This window comes from Triplophysa rosa, linkage group LG4, assembly GCF_024868665.1.
Source record: "Triplophysa rosa linkage group LG4, Trosa_1v2, whole genome shotgun sequence".
NCBI classification, from domain to species: Eukaryota; Metazoa; Chordata; class Actinopteri; order Cypriniformes; family Nemacheilidae; genus Triplophysa; species Triplophysa rosa.
The window spans coordinates 31,056,475-31,071,441 of NC_079893.1; the positions used below are offsets into that span (position 1 = coordinate 31,056,475).

General features: G+C 37.3%; 2 protein-coding genes across 3 annotated transcripts in view; both read left to right on the forward strand.

Annotated features, from left to right (window-relative positions):
- The first annotated feature begins 2,444 nt into the window (after positions 1 to 2,444).
- Positions 2,445 to 3,723, forward strand: LOC130552840 (CMRF35-like molecule 3). The gene is made up of 3 exons (XM_057331471.1): positions 2,445 to 2,483; positions 2,606 to 2,929; positions 3,138 to 3,723. The coding sequence occupies exons 1-3, from the start codon at positions 2,447 to 2,449 to the stop codon at positions 3,281 to 3,283; spliced, it is 507 nt and encodes a 168-aa protein (XP_057187454.1). The 5' UTR covers positions 2,445 to 2,446; the 3' UTR covers positions 3,284 to 3,723.
- A 1,343-nt stretch (positions 3,724 to 5,066) lies between these two features.
- LOC130552837 (GTPase IMAP family member 8-like) overlaps positions 5,067 to 14,967 on the forward strand; it is a 42,098-nt gene continuing 32,197 nt past the window's right edge. The window contains exons 1-4 of one of the 2 annotated variants that reach the window (XM_057331463.1): positions 5,067 to 5,154; positions 6,884 to 7,034; positions 7,138 to 7,264; positions 7,433 to 7,446. In XM_057331463.1, the coding sequence (XP_057187446.1) occupies positions 6,884 to 7,034; positions 7,138 to 7,264; positions 7,433 to 7,446 (292 nt within the window). In that variant the 5' untranslated portion in view covers positions 5,067 to 5,154. The remainder of the gene's footprint in view (positions 5,155 to 6,883; positions 7,035 to 7,137; positions 7,265 to 7,432; positions 7,447 to 14,967) is intronic. The other variant, XM_057331464.1, reaches the window with a different exon arrangement.

A 14,967-nucleotide genomic window follows, 5' to 3' on the forward strand; every position in this document is an offset into this window, starting at 1 on the left:
AAAACACACCATACACAAGCCAGACATTTCCTTCAAAAGCCAAACACTGTACAGACTCGTAATATTATACTTCATGAAAATCAAGATAGTTGTGAAATGAATTATAAGATTGATATTGTTTACAGCGATGGAATGCTCATCCGGTTTCATGGTCAGGGAAAATTGCAATAATTAAAATGAACATTTTGCCTCGGTTATTGTACCCTTTAATGATGTTGCCTGTATTGCTCTCAGGCAAAGTTATAAAGAAGCTTAATGGCTGGCTATCTTGTTTTAAATGAAGTAAAAAAAAACCAAAGCTTGAAATGAGTAAGTTGCAGCTTCATAGTCACAAGGGTGGTCTAGATGTTCCTAATATCAAAAGGTACCAGCTGGCATGCCAGCTTCGCTTTGTGGCTGACTGGCTAAAGAATGATCTTGGTTCTGCTTGGCTTGATCTCGAAGCCTCGCAATCTTTAAGACCTCTTCAGAATCTCCTTTTTCTTAGTAAACCCCAAAACTGAAGGGACCCTATGATAGTCCGATCATTCAAAATACTCTGAGAGCCTGGACACAGTCACGCAAATTAGAGGGCAGGCTACATTTTACTTCAGCTCTCACACCAATTCTATACAATCCTGTTTTACCTTAGGGAATCAGTGACACAGGGTTTAACCTCTGGAGTGTCCGGGGCATTATGAGGCTGATGGATATGTTTGAAGGTTCTTCACATCTCTCTTTTGAACAGTTATCTAAAAGATTTAATCTACCTATCAGAACTTCTTCAGGTACTTGCAGCTAAGAGACTTAACAAAAGACCACTTTACTTTCCCATCATGATTTGTCTGAAATAGAGAACACATTGTTTAAAGATACAAGGAATCGAAAAATATCCCATTTTTATGCTAAATTGAGTCTGATCTCGTCAGAAGATACAGAAAGCCTTAGACAAACCTGGGTAAATGAAAAAAAGATTGATATTGTAATAATATCAGTAGGCCTCATGTCTGTGTTCATGAGATTCTTCATTGTTGTGTTTCAGACTCTCTTTCTGTTGCTGTCGGTCTGGTTGTTCTGCTGGTTTTGTGTTCTGGATCGTTCCTCTATTCTAAAACTGTGGGAACGAAAATTTGGAACAGGTAACAGATCATGTTTTGTAATATTCTTCTCCGAGTTTGCTTTGACTTCCTTTTTTCTCTTCAGTTTCGATTTGGCAAAATGAGCATCAGAATGGAGAGGTTGGTGTTCAGATATTTTCCTGTAAAACGTCTGAAATGAATGTTTTGTTGTTTATTGTGAACCAAAGAGGTATCAGTGGATATTTTTTCAGAATGTCTGCATGTATGAAGAGATTCCAGATGGTGATCTTGAATCGTGTGATGTCACCACAGTGATCTTCAATCAGACGTCTGCATCGCACCTCACCGACATCCTACGAACATTTTGTGTTTATGCCAAAGTAACCAATCAGCAGTCTGATTTAAAGCACAGTCACATTTAGCCAATCAGGTGACAGACGCATGTTATTTGGCGTCACCTGAACCGAGCCTGGATATCGTGACAGCAACTAAGTTCATTACGGTTTCAAGAAAATAATTTGGTGATCTCATGACTTTATATTTTGTCAGTAATTCCAACTAAAACTGCATTCTGTACAATGTAAAGCTGTCTTTTAAAAATCCCCTTAATTGCTTTTAGACTCAAATGTTCATTAATTTGTACATGTTGGATAGACTAGTGTGTCTTGATAAGATCTGACGTGTCAGGTTTTAGCTGGTTAGTTTTAGTGGTTTTTACAGTCTTTCTAACCTGGATATCACTCAGACATATTGAATACTATCTGTTGCATTGGTTTTTTTTTTTTTTGATGGGTCAAATGTCTAAATGTCCATTTATTTGTTATGCATCTGTTATTTTGAAACGATTGATTGTTGAATTGGTGTCCCTTGTGTCTGGGAAAGGCGCTATATAAATTAAACGTATTATTATTATTATAATTATGAAGTGATTGTTGTGTGAGTCTTGCAGCAGATTTCAAGCCATCTCTAGTTAACGCATGATATCATGTCATCATGTTTGTATGATGAGTTACCAGATTGTATTTTTGCTATTCTATAGCTTTCCTGTGGCTCTGTGGTTAGAACATGGCCCTAGCAACGCCAAGGTCATGGGTTTGACCCCAGGGGATTGCACATAGTTAGAAACAAATGTGTAATTCAATGCAATGTCAGTCACTTTGGATAAAAGCATCTGCGTAAATGTATTCTGATCATTAAATGCACAGATAAAGCTGTTAGTCAAAGTAATGTTCTCTGGGGAGATCTCAGAAGAATCTGCTGCGTGCATGTGTAGAGCTGGATGTGGTTAGACAGAAAAGAGGAAGGAAATGTCTGAACTCCATACGTAAGACAGAGAAAGACGTTTGTCACAGTGCCTGATGTTTTATTGACGCTGTAGAAACAACATGATGAACGCTCTGCTCCTGTTCTCCTGCATCAATACAGGTGAGTTTGACACTCACGTCACATCTTGTTTATCTCCTGTTATTTCATGATCTCATGTTGATATTGCTTTCGTATTATTAGTAATGTATTTCTCATAATTATGTGAAATATGTTGTGTTCAGCTGTTGTTGGAGCACCAGTTCTAGTTACAGGACACAGAGGAGAGACCGTTCACATCACATGTCCTTATGAGTCTGGATATGAAACAAACAAGAAGTATTTGTGTAAAGGGAAGTGTGGATTTAGGAATAAGGTCATCATTGTTGAATCAGGATCTCCAGCTAAAGACAAGAGATTTTCTCTGATTGATGACACGACTGCAAGAGTTTTCACCGTCACAATAACTGATCTGAGAACAGAAGATGAGGGCAAATACTGGTGTGGAGTGAGCACTTCATATCTATTACCTGATCAATATTCAGAGATTTTGTTGCTTGTTAAACTTGGTACGTGCTTTATCTTAATTGCTGCAGAATGACTAATGATTCTTTGTGTAGCAACTTCATCTATGACCCATAATGGACTCCTCTGTTTGGGTCTTTGTCATGTACATTGATTCTCATGAGTGAATGATGTCTTATCATGAGGTGATTTGTTGCCTGCTTATTGAATCTAAGCCGTTTTGTGAATTCAGTTTGTTTTCTCGTCCTTTAGAAGAAAAAAAGACCACTGACATCAGATCCTTATCAGTCACACCGTCCTATCTCAGCACATCTGACATGAATGTACAGTCCATCATCGAACCCACGGATCAGAGTCTCTCCACAACTATTTCTATCTGTCTGTCTGAATCTCACTGATCGCTGAAGGATCTGTGAATCTTTTACTGGCGTTTCACGATCATGTTATGTCATTGATGGGCTTGAATCTTGTCTGAGTTTCAGTAACTGGACAGACGGAAACATCTGTTTGTCTTGTTTCATGTAGTTCAAGTTAATCATATAAAACATACAATACAGCTGCCTAAATGACAGTAAATATGAGCGTTATGTGGGAGGTTTTTAGACGATGTCATGCAGAAATATCACGAGGGAAAGACTTGATATTGCTTTAAATTACACTTGAGATATATGCTCCAAATTTGATCTTTATCCAAAGTGACTTTGTGTATTCAAGGTATACAATTTATATCATTGTGTCTGTTCAATGGGAATTGAACACACAACCTTTTATCCTGCTAGCGCAATGCTCCTTGATAACCCTAATAACACACATTCGTCTGGGAGACGTCTATTTGATGTTTTCCTCATCTGCAATACATCTCAGAGACGTTTCCTGTCAGATGTTATATAGGCATCTAAAAGATGACTGTAAGATGTTTATTATTTAGAATATACTGTATGTAAAAGTGCTCTTTATGAGACGTTCATCATTTACATTACATTCAACTAGACACATTCTAATATAACCAACAGAAATCAAATAACAGCTTCCATAACTTTAACATCGGCTGTGAAAGCTGTTCTGTGTAATACACTGCTATTGTGTGTGTGTGCTCATACCTCTAAAACACTTCTATGATACGTCCTTTGAAGTCCTGCTTGCAAATGTCTCCCGGTCAATCTGCTTGTTTTATTATCCAACTCGGGTCCAATATAAAAAGTCAACACTTCCATCGATCCTGATGTGTTTAATTGATAAAGTGAAGTTGACGCCACACAGTTTTTTTGCTAAAAGCCCAAGTTTATGAATACACGTGCACTGAGAGGGGACCGACCAATCACAACAGCCTGAGAAGCGTAAGTTCGCTGATATGGTATGGGTGGGACATCTTCAGACACACGCTCTAAACGGGGAACCAATCATGACAGACCTGGTCAGCTTTACCAATCAGAGCGTTTCGGATGGAGGGACTTTATATACACCGGAACAAATCCAGTCGTTTTGTTAGAAGAGGAACAGCGGTGAACAATAGACTTGAAATATGTGAAATATAAAGCGTTTTTTGAAACATGAACATCCATTGTTAAAACACCCAAAAAACATAACCGAAGCTTCAAAAACAGCAAAAGATTGGCTCCTTAAGTCCCGCTTGCTCTCTTCTCTCAGTCAACTTGAGCAGACATGCTCCTTACTGCTGATTGGCTCCTAGTTTGTTTTGGTACTGACCCACGTTCTCAGAAATCGGTTATCCCGCCTTTAATGCGATATATCACCTCTGTTAATGTGATGAGTTCCAGGACTGTTTATCTGATCAAAAGATGCATGCACAGATAAATGCTTTGTGCATGTGTAGAGCTGGATGTGGTTAGACAGGAAAGAGGAAGGACATGTCTGCACCCCCATACGAAAGAGAGAGCGAGAGAATCGTTTGTCACAGCATCTGATGTTTTATTGAAGCTGTCGACTCATCATGATGAACGTTCTGCTCCTGTTCTCCTGCATCATTACAGGTGAGTTTGACACTCTGATCATTTTTAACATCATTACACAGTTCACGATCTTTTGTTTCATGATCTCATGTAATGTTTGTAATGTATTCATCATGGAGATCTTAATTCTATGAAATATTTTGTGTTCAGTTGTTGTAGGAGCTCCTGTTTCAGTTACAGGACACAANGTTTGTCTCATTTGCACGGAGTCTGTTGCGGTTGTCAAAATTGGAAACCTTAAACAGCATTATGAAATTAGACGTGGACACTTTGAAGAAACTTACCCGCAGCAGTCCGAGGTAAGGACACGGAAATATATGAGCTCAATGCCCAGTAGGAGCGATCTAATCGGGTCCTCACTCACTCACTTACCGCCCAACAACCAGCATATGAATGTTCACTAAGAATACAGTGGATCTTAGGAAAACATAACAAGCCCTTTACTGATGGGGAAAAAGTAAAAGAGTGCATGGAGGCTTCTGTGAAACACCTTTAGAAGGAAAATAAAGACATGAACTAAAAGAAAATATGAAACAAACCCCCTTTCAGCTGCAACAACCACAAGAAGAGCTGAAATGTTATCAGAGGATGATCAGTCACAACTTGATGCTGCTATTTATTAATCTCAGTTCAGCAGAAAACAACACTTTAGTTTTCTTTTAAAGTTGTTAATGTTGACATGAATGCATGTTCAGTGCAGGTTTAGAGATTAGGGCATTTTGCACATTTTCCTTCATTATATTGTTGTCAGACATTGTTATGCCATCGTATAGATATAAAAAACATCTATTCATATTTTTAGGTATTTAATTGTCCGGACTTTGGCTGGTAAGGAGGGTTCGTTTACTGGACCTCAAGCAATTTTAGTTGAAGACTCCTGGCCTATATAATCAGATACAAAGTAACTAAGTAACTAGCTACTTGAGTAGTTTTTTCATTGCATACTTTTTTACTTTTACTCAAGTAATTTTTAAAATAGTGACTTTTGCTTTTACTTGAGTAACAATTTCTCTAGTTACTTGTACTTTTACTTGAGTAAAGATTTTGGCTACTCTACCCACCTCTGCTCGTTGGTCAAAATCACCCTCACGTTCATCTCAGCCATGCAATCATTGATGTGGATTTAGATGTTTCAGGTCCACCGTGTCACGAAATGAGGATAAGAACCCAATTGCAGGCAGGCAGTGAAGGGGTTAACAGACAAGACTTTAATAACAGATAATAAACACAAAACAAAAACCCGCGATGGGGTGTAAACAAGAACAGGATATAATATAAGCAAAAAGGGACATAAACTAACTAAACACTAACCTAAACTAAACTAAACAACACTTGACAAAGACTAAACTCAACACTTACTACAATGAGACAGGGGAATCCACCACAGGAACAAAACCATGAGAAACCGGTAAGCACAACATGAGAAACCGGTAAGCACAACATGAGAACCCGGTAAGCACAACATGAGAACCCGGTAAGCACAACATGAGAACCCGGTAAGCACAACATGAGAACCCACGTAGCAAAACACTCCAAACACAATGACCGAACACATGACAAAGAAACAAGAGGGTATTTATAGAGAGAGACAAACAAGGGATAATGACACGGGGCAGGTGTGGGTAATCAAACACTTAGGGGAAGATGACAAGGAAACGAGAGGAATGGGGCCAATGACAAGACACTGGAGAGAACGTATATTATTGTCAAACTGACAATAATATGTTTCTCTCCACACATAACCTAAGGACTCTGCCCCAATCCCACCACACGACTAGAATTTCATAAACAAGACGGTGGGACCGTGACACACCGTGAATCAATCTGTTGACCACTGATGGAATCATAAAAAAAAACAGTTTAATTCAATTTCATGCTCTCTGGACAAGACTGACAATTAACCTTTAACATGACTACAGTATTGTTGTGTTGGTTCTCTTGATTGTATTTTGTATGAATCAACTGGGGTCATTTGGATTCCAGATATAAACTACTTTGCAAATTCTATTTTGTTCTCTTATTTATTAGATGAAAAGTCCAACCGTCCAACCAACTAAACGCCACACTGTCCGACCAACTAAACATCCTGTTGCAATCACACAGTCTTATTTCAGCAAATCAGTGTTCAATCTACAGTCCACCGGCATCAAACCCAAAGATCAGAGTCTCTCATCAACAGGTCTGTTTTTCTTTCTATATCTGTCTGTCTATATATCTAACAGTCAATGACAGATTTTTTTTGTGTGAACTTTCCATTTGAATTATGATTGATATTTTTCCAGTAGTGTCTGTGGTCTACATCAGCATTGGATTAACACTCATTGTGATTGGTTTGCTTGTGGCACTGACAGTGATATGTAAGAAGAAGAATGGAGGGAAGAAATCCCCAACAGTTACCTTCAGATCAAGGTCAGATGTAGATAAAAAAAATTAAAGACCAAACACACATGCATACGTCATTTCCTCATTAAAGGTTAAAGGTTAATTGTCAGTCTGGTCCAGAGTGCATGACATTGAATTAAACTGGTTTAGATTCTCTTGATGTTTTCACAGTTTCCGTTGTGAATTTCCTACCAGAGAGCACTCCAGAGGTACGTTTATTTAAAGTGTCCAGGGGCCTCATTTATAAAACTGTTCCTAGAAACCTTCCTAAAAGTTAACGTACGCCAGAATGCTGAAAAGGGCGTACGCAAACAAAAATTTAGATTTATAAAACCTTGCGCACGCACACCAGCACGCAATTTTCCCTTTATAAATCACAGATGGCCTGCAAGTGTGCGTACGTGAATCAGCCTCATATCCCGCCTTGTACACGCCCATTTTTACCCATAAATAGTTAATGCAAAGCACTTTACGAATGCTTATTCGTATATTGATAAGCCTGGCATCCAATCCGCTTGTTAAGCCTGACGTCACGCACCATTATGGACGTATACCGTTTCCAGGTCCAACCGCTATCAGATGCCATAGAAAATAACAAAAACTTATGTAAAACCCCCGATTCCATCCTTTATCTCTTTGGACTCATTTTCAAATATTTTTATCATTTTATTAAAAATAAATACCTTACAATCTGATATGTGATAGGGAAAAAGTTCAGCAAACAGCAATCCCGAACCCACGACGACATGAAGTAGGTAACAGTTGCTTTACGCTTTACGCCACTGGAGCAGTCGATTTTCATGTGACTTTCTTACATTTTGTCTATTCCAATCTGAACCTGTTGGGCGGAGTTAGTATAAATAGCTTCTGCTTACAAAACGGGCTACTTGCATGGTAAATAGACACTCCGTATTTTTAATTTCTTCCAATAAGTGGTGGGGACAAAATTGACTTTGGCAAAAAGTGGTGGGGACATGTCCCACCCATCCACCCGCAAATTACGCCTATGGGCACACTAACGTTAAAGGTTTGTTGTGGATTTAAAGTCGAAGCTAGAGAAGGTAGCGCGGGCGATTGTAAAATATTACTCAGTAAATTAATTGCATCTGACAGGTTCCTGTTCGCTGACATATCTGCACATCAACGCGCGCCAAACTAAACAGAAGTGCGGATGCAGCTTCCTTTTCCAGTGAAATAAGCTCTCATCAACTACACTGAAATCTTTCATCAACTACACTGAAATCTTTCATCAACTATACCTGAAATGTTGCCTCATTGGTGCACCAGTGTTTATAAGAGGCTTTTTAGCATGCATATGCACGGATTTCACTAGTGTTTGTAAAAGATTACAGTAATACATATGAATGGATTCACTCATGTTTGTAGATGCCTTTCATTAATATGTATGAACGAATTTCACTATTGCAGATCGATGTGTTTGTTTCACTGGTGGTTGTAAAAGGCATTTCAGTAATACATATGAATGGTTTCACTAGTGTTTGTAAGATGCCTTTCATTAATATGTATGAACGAATTTCACTATTGCAGATTGATGTGTTTGTTTCAATAGTGGTTGTAAGAGGTATTTCAGTAATACATATGAATGGTTTCACTAGTGTTAGTAAGAGTCGTTTCAGTAACACGTATGAATGAATTTCACTAAGTTCGATCGATGGTTTTATTTCACTAGTGTTTGTAAGAGTCATTTCAGTAATACGTATGAATGAATTTCACTAAGTTCGATCGATGGTTTTATTTCACTAGTGTTTGTAAGAGTCGTTTCAATAATTAAGGCCTACACGGCCCCTCATACAGCAGTGTTCATTTAACACTGGCCAGTTTGCTGTGTACCAATTGAAGTCATTTTTTAAATTTGATCCATCTGATCATTTTTTACACTTTTGTCAGCTGCGAAATTTAAATTGGACCAAATTAACATTTTTAGGTTTTACCATTTGGACTCATTTTTTTTTTAAGTTGATCCAACTGATCATTTTTTACAGTTTTGTTAGCTGGGAAATTTAAGCTGAAACAATTTACCTTTTTTAGGTGTTACATTTGGACTCATTTTTTTAAGTTGATCCAACTGTTCAATTTTTACAGTGTACATCATATATATTGTTAGCCATAAAACATCTTAGATATAAGTTAAAAAAGAAGGTAACTCCAATGCTATCAATATCACTTTTCAACAATTAATATTGAAAAAATGCTGACATTTCAACGAACCCCCATTATTCATCAGTGATTGATCAGTGTTTGCTTTAGTTGAGTTCTTGATCCCTTTTTTAATACTCTTTCAAAGCTTTTTTATAGGAATTCAGATAGATCAACTGCAATGCATGCTGGCAGTCATGAATGAGTTTTGTACTATGATGTTACCCAGCATGCATTGCAGCATTGCGTTTTTTTGTTGATTGTCACCATTGAGTTTCATACACTGATTCTTCATGTGAGTTAGTGGTCAAGGTATTTTTGATGACATTCTGAAGCCCTATTCGGGCGGAACAAGTTTTCTAAATGACATCTGAGTTATGTCTGTTCTCCCTTGACGTACATGATTGTATGTACTGATTTGTATGGGACTACTGTAGATCTCGGTTATTACAGAAGTGGGAGTGTCTGTTTCATACGCTTGGATTTTGCAGAAGGTCACGCGTGCTCTGTATACACAAATAACATGGATGACATTATTATTTAATATAATCATTTCTTATTTTCATTAATTAACATTACTGTGAGCGTACTAATAAAGCTGAGTTCCTTACCTGATACTGATATTATCGCTATTCGATAGGAATGATTGAATTAATGGGATGCGGGGTGCGGGAAGTACAATATACAGAGTTAGTAAGAGCTTTCGGCAGTTCACGTTGGCCAAAACGTGAAGAAACGCATTTTGAAAAGATATTATCAACAATCACAGACATTTGCATTCGGATGGGATTAGATTTCTCAGAGGATCAGTAAGTTCGGTGAAACACAGTATGTGATATTTTAGAGAGATCGTGTGAGAAAATAAACTGATTTGGCAGATTCACACGCAGTGTTGGGTAAGTTACTCTGAAAAGTAATGAAATACTAATTACACATTCGATAATGTAATTAGATTACTAATGTAATGCGGAGTCAAGAGCTCAACTCGAGGAAACACTGATCACAACGATGGTGACATCCAAATGAATTACTTTTTTAACAAAAAATATATTAAACGTTAACCCGCCCACAGGCCCTGTGCATGTTAAGGGTTAAAATGCAAAATAGTATTTTGTATTTCAAATACCTATTTTAAATACATGAATTTGAATTACTGCCCATGACTGTAGTATCACAAAGTTCCAAAAAGACAAAGTCACGAGCGATTATTTAGGTGACTTCACGGTCTGTGTAACGCTTTGCAGTTCTTTTTTCAATTTTCACCATCAAAATTAATCAAATGAAAATTGGTTTCAAACTTTCATTTTCAATTTTCACGAGTACTTCACAAATGGATAATTGTCTGTCAGTTTCATTTTCAATTATACATGTGTGGGTAATTGCTTCAGAATTTCAGATTTTCGAACAAAAACAAAAATTACTTGTTTTTCTAATTTTACATTTATGTGCTTGAGCTTGCAGCTGGATCGTACCATTATCGCCGGTAGTAGGGGTGTAGTCTACAGCCGCCCACGGACCCACAACGCTGTCGCGTTATGAAAGGCCTACGGTTTATCTAATCATATTTATCTCCCTTATGTATTACACATGTATTAAATATATTTTTACTAACACTACTGTCTGGTCTGTAATCATTAATCTATTCGACATCGGTTGCCGTTTTGGTTTTAGTCAGTAGTGCTGCGGATCTGTATGTCATTGGGAACGGCCGGGCAGCAAGTGCAGTGAGTGCACGCACAAAAAGTAGAAGTGATGGATAACTTGTATCAGTCGCAGCCCGAGTAATGACGTACGGTGGCGTATTGCTGCCACATACATTTTATTTTTCCACTCAATTATGTCATAATAACGAGATCATATATCGTTAAAACAATATATTTTCTCGTTTTGACGGGATAATACAAGTGTAACTTTGGTTTGAGAAGTGGGGGGACACAAAATGGGGGGAAATGTTTTTGATTTGAATCCTATCACAAATTCAAAATACCTATATTTTGCGTTGTTTTTGATTGTTTAAATTGATTAAACCAAAATGTGGTTTTATTGTGTAGCAAAAGTGGATGTTCATGAAGGGACAAATGCGAGTATTGACTGAGAAACGGAGGAAAACTTGGCTTGTAAACCTGAATCTGCGGTCGGAAGGAGACGAGGATGACTTTCTAAAATGCTTAACGAGGTTTAACGTACAGTTGTCATGTCCAGCCTTGTCATAAACACTAACTGCTGTTAAAAGAACAAAATTGAGTCCTTATTAAACAAAAAAAAGTAATAAATCAATAAATCACGCATTGCGCGTTTCTTCCCCACAGAAGTCCATTATAAGGAAACAGCTTAACATAGCCTACACTGTAAAAATTGAACAGTTGGATCAACTTAAAAAAATGAGTAGAAATGGTAAAACCTAAAAATGTTAAGTTGGACCAATTTAAATTTCTCAGGTAAAAAAACTGTAAAAAATTATGAGTTGGATCAACTTAAAAAAAATTATTCCAAATGGTAAAACCTAAAAATGTAAAGTTGGTTCAATTTAAATTTCACAGCTGACAAAAGTGTAAAAAATGATCAGTTGGATCAACTTAAAAAAAATGAGTAGAAATGGTAAAACCTAAAAATGTTAAGTTGGACCAATTTAAATTTCCCAGGTAAAAAAACTGTAAAAAATTATGAGTTGGATCAACTTAAAAAAATTATTCCAAATGGTAAAACCTAAAAATGTAAAGTTGGTTCAATTTAAATTTCACAGCTGACAAAAGTGTAAAAAATGATCAGTTGGATCAACTTAAAAAATTACTTCAATTGGTAACACTTAGAAAAATTAAGTTGGTTTAACTTAAATTTCCTAGCTAACAAAACTCACCATCATTGTGATCAGTGTTTCCTTGAGTTGAGCTCTTGACCCCTGAATTTCATATTCAAATTTGTTTGCCACTGTGTGTTTAAAGCTCATTTGTTACTTTAAAATCTGTGTGTTTTTAAAGTATATTGTTATGGCAATGCAAATGAGAATTTTATTGACTGGTCTTGATTGTTAAAATGTCCATCATCCTGTAATTTGATTCACTGATCTCATATAGATTGCATGCTGTGCTGCTGAAATAACATTATAGTGGAAGGGAATTATGCATTTTGATGTTTAAAATGATTCGTGAAAGCTGGACGCAAATTTAATCGAAAATAAATGTTATAGAGGAGTAAAGATGCACACAGACATCAGGAATCGGTGTATGAATCTTAACAATGGTGAGAATCAACAGACTAATTCAGATAAACAGATCAACTGCAATGCATGCTGGGAATCATGAATGAGTTTTGTACTATGATGTTACCCAGCATGCATTGCAGCATGAAGCTTTCGTTTATTGATTGTCACCATGGTTGAGATTCATACACTGATTCTTGATGTCTGTGTGAATCTAAACTCTTCAGAAATTTAAGATAAAATATGCATCCAGTTTTCACGAATCATTTTATGCATCAAAATGCAAGCAAATCCATTTCCACTGTAGTGTTCTTTCAGCAGCACAACATGCGATCTAGATGAGATCAGTGAATCAAACTACTGAATGATGTACATTTTAACAACCAACATTAGCCAATAAAATCCTCATTTGCATTACCATAACAAATATACTTTAAAATCAGTGTGTTTTTAAAGTACTTTAAACACACAGTGGCAAACAAATTTATAAACAAAAGTCAAGGGTCAAGAGCTCAACTCAAGGAAACACTGATCACCATGATGGTGACTTTTCTTAGCTAGGAAATTTAAGTTGGACCAACTTAATTTTTCTAAGTGTTACCAATTGAAGTAATTTTTTAAGTTGATCCAACTGATCATTTTTTACACTTTTGTCAGCTGTGAAATTTAAATTGAACCAACTTTACATTTTTAGGTTTTACCATTTGGAATATTTTTTTTTAAGTTGATCCAACTCATAATTTTTTACAGTTTTTTTACCTGGGAAATTTAAATTGGTCCAACTTAACATTTTTAGGTTTTACCATTTGTACTCATTTTTATAAGTTGATCCAACTGTTCAATTTTTACAGTGTACCGAAACAACGACCGTGTAAAAACAGGTTTCTATTCAATTCATATCATGTAAAAACAGGTTTCTATTAAACTCATATCAAAACCACGTGATTGAAAACAATCTTTCAGTGATTTTTTTTAGAGTGTGCACGCGCATCGACACGGGCAGACTCTCTGTGTCCTGCTCGTTCCTAGTAGGCTACATCTCCGTGGCAATGACGGCGTGTGGTTAAAAAAATCATTACAAACACATTTGAAAGTGAGGGGGACATGAACGGGATTTTGAAAAGTGAGGAGGACATGTCCCCCTGTCCCCAGTGGAAATGACGTCCCTGGGATAATATGGCATTTAAATGATATATTTTCTTGTTATAAAGGGATAATATGACGTCTCATAATAATTACACATTAACCGTGAAAGCGACATGTTTTCTAGATGGACATTCTACCAACCGACAGATCACACTTTCATATGAATCAAGCGCACTCCTCTCACTCATTGTCCAGACAATGTGGTTAACGTGCAAAGGTACCGGTGATCAGATATAAACAGTAGTACGCACTGTAAACCCCTACCACCGGTGATAATGGTACGATCCAGCTGCAAGCGCAAGCAAACACTGATCTCCATGATGGTGGCATCATTTTAGCCAATAAAACATCAACATCTGATCCTCTGTGATTCTCAATATCAGCAGGTGTTCATCACTAATGCTCAATCATCATTTCATTACTCACTTAATTATCTCATGAACTTTAACTCTTTGAGGACTTGGATTTGACTTGAGACTTGAAAGGAATGACTTGGTTCCTCCTCTGGTGAAATCAGCTCATGGGTTCATGGGTGAAACAAAAATATGGCATAACTTTTACTTTTTGGCCCCTGGATTTCCCACCTCTGCAGACAAACTACATCCATTTTCATATGCCCAGGCAGTCTGTAAGAGTGACAGAGTTTTGGAAACGCCGTTTTGTTTGGCCGGTTGAATGTGCTTCTGTTTTCTGCCGGTCATGCACAGATAGACCAAGAGAAAGACGAGCTGAATCAGCAAAGCAAAACCACACGCTCGCAGGGCTGTACAGGCAACATTTTATCTATGCGCTTTACCTGAAGAAGTCAGTAAACACTACTAAAGATGCCAGGCCCACATAAGCATTGCGCAAAACGCTCTCTTCCAACTGAAAACAATTCAAAAGAGGCGCGTCTAACAGCAATTTTACGTGATCGGTCCCCTCCACTGGTTTGCGCGCATGGCGCGCCTGTGTGTGTATGTACACGCGTGCCTGCATGCGTGTTTGTTTGGAACTTGGCGAGTCCGGAACGAATTCCCTCCCGGTCCGAATCCGGATCAGAGTCCGGACTTTGGGAAGGGCTGGCTTATAGGGTCAAGAGCTCAACTAAATCAAACACTGATCACAATAATGTTGGTTTGTTGAAATTTCAAAAGTTTTTAAACCAATTGAGCTATAAGAGAAAATATTTGTGTTCAGTCTGACCTTTAAATATACCACAGGATTAACCAATTGAATGTTATATAAA